This window comes from Lipotes vexillifer, unplaced genomic scaffold (assembly GCF_000442215.2).
Source record: "Lipotes vexillifer unplaced genomic scaffold, Lipotes_vexillifer_v1.1 scaffold977, whole genome shotgun sequence".
Taxonomy (NCBI): Eukaryota; Metazoa; Chordata; class Mammalia; order Artiodactyla; family Lipotidae; genus Lipotes; species Lipotes vexillifer.
Window position 1 is genome coordinate 1296343 of NW_006783088.1, and position 1765 is coordinate 1298107.

The window sequence follows — 1765 nt, forward strand, 5'->3', positions numbered from 1 at the left end:
AAGGGCCCCCCTCTGAAGTGGAGTCTCCATGGCGCTCCAAGCCCCAGTGCCCACATGTTAGGTCTTTGCAAGATCCAGAGGGGAGAGGGAGCTAGTAGTGGGTTGGACTGGGTGGGGGGTAGCGGGGTTGGGGTCAGGGGTAACACAGGTGGCAGCAGGAGTGCCTGGGAGGGAACTGCTCTGTCCTGCGTTCACGGCTTCCCCTCCATCAGGAACAAGCTTTTGAGACGAGCCAGAAGTACAAGGAAGGAAAGTACATCATTGAAATGTCACACATGGTGAAGGACAACGGCTGGGACTGAGGGGCTCTAGCAGGCTGTGCCCTTCCTCCGCATGCCCCACCCTGCCCACCCCTGTCCCCTGGCCCTGCCAAGCGTCCATACCAGCATGAGTACTGCCCCACCCCTGGGGGGAACCCGGGTCCCACCAACCCCTCCCCCGCCTCCACCTCACCACTCCCAGGCCCCTTTGGAACGGGGCCCTGGGGTACCCCAGGGGTGTTGAAGGCTCAGGAGTGGGCAGCAACCAGGGAGACAGACTGGGGGAAAGGGCTGGCTGTGGGGCCTTCTAGCCCCAAGGTCCTGAAAATTGAGGGGATGGCGGGGCGTAGACTCAGGCAGAGGACCACGGGAAGGATCAGTGTTTGCTCCACCTCTGTGAATGAACAGAGGACCAACTTTGAGTCATGGGACTGGTAGATCCTAGGCCACAGAATAGCAGGTGGGAAAAGGCTCAAGATGGAGTGAAATTTTGGCCTCAGACACCGGGAGGTACCAGAGTCTCTAAGGGTGAAGTTTCCCACCCCCGTTTGTAGAAGCAAGGATTCGTTGGGGGTGGAAATCCCAAATCCCAGGCCCTGGGTAATAATAAAAGAATCACAGGGGTTTCCATTTCACTCCACTTGTTTATCTTGGCACTAAAGAGGCACTTTCAAGTATCTGACCCTTGCGTGGGGTAAGGAGAGTTGCCCTGGAACAGCCTCACCCCCAGCTGGCAGATTCCAGAGCAAGCAGGCTTTGTAGGCGTTCTCCGAGGCCCAGCCACTGCTCCCTGGCACCCAGTCCCTTGGGGGGAAGGCGGGAAATCAGTGCTACGGGGCCAGGCTTCCTCGTGGCTGCCACCAGCGAACGAAACTTTTGTATGATACATAAAGTGTTTGGGTCTATTTTTAATAAAAAGGGGAAAGCAACTGTGAGGCACTCGGTCCTCTGACTTTTCTTCCTCATGCAAGTACTGTACCAGTCACATACACCCCCATCCCAGGCCTGTCCCTTCACACCACTAGGGGGCAGCAGTTGCTTTGTCAATGGCAAGATAGCAGGGGATGGAGATTCAGGTGAGGTTTTCCTTATAAGAGATGGCTTTTGTGAGTGGTATTCCAGCTGGAGTATCCAAAACAGCTCCTGTCTTTTGGAGCCCTTGACAGTGAATCTGCTTTTGCCTGGTTTGGGCACCTGGAAGAGGTTTATTCCGGAACAAGGGTTTTCTTGGGTCCCATTGCCTTTCAGCCTGGCTCTGGAATGTTTTGGTCAGCTCATGGCCACACGTAAAGCTAAAAGGAAAATCGATCAGCCAAGGTGCTGCCTTGGCAGCTGATACAAAGTGGAACAAAATAGCTCAAAACTGCAGCATCAATGCAACCATGTGACGCAAGTGCAATTTTTGGCAGTGATGTGAAATCTTATTTTTGTGAGGTCACCGACATCTGCAGGGAGGATTGGACGCATCATGAAAATCATTGTTTTTGTAAGCTAGCTTGTTATTT

At 54.0% G+C, this 1765-nt stretch overlaps 1 protein-coding gene across 1 annotated transcript in view; it reads left to right on the forward strand.

Moving 5' to 3' along the window:
* YPEL4 (yippee like 4) overlaps nt 1–1191 on the forward strand; it is a 5088-nt gene extending 3897 nt beyond the window's left edge. The window contains exon 5 of the mRNA XM_007455705.1: nt 213–1191. Coding sequence (XP_007455767.1) covers nt 213–302 — 90 coding nt within the window. The 3' untranslated portion in view covers nt 303–1191. The remainder of the gene's footprint in view (nt 1–212) is intronic.
* The last annotated feature ends 574 nt before the right edge of the window (nt 1192–1765 follow it).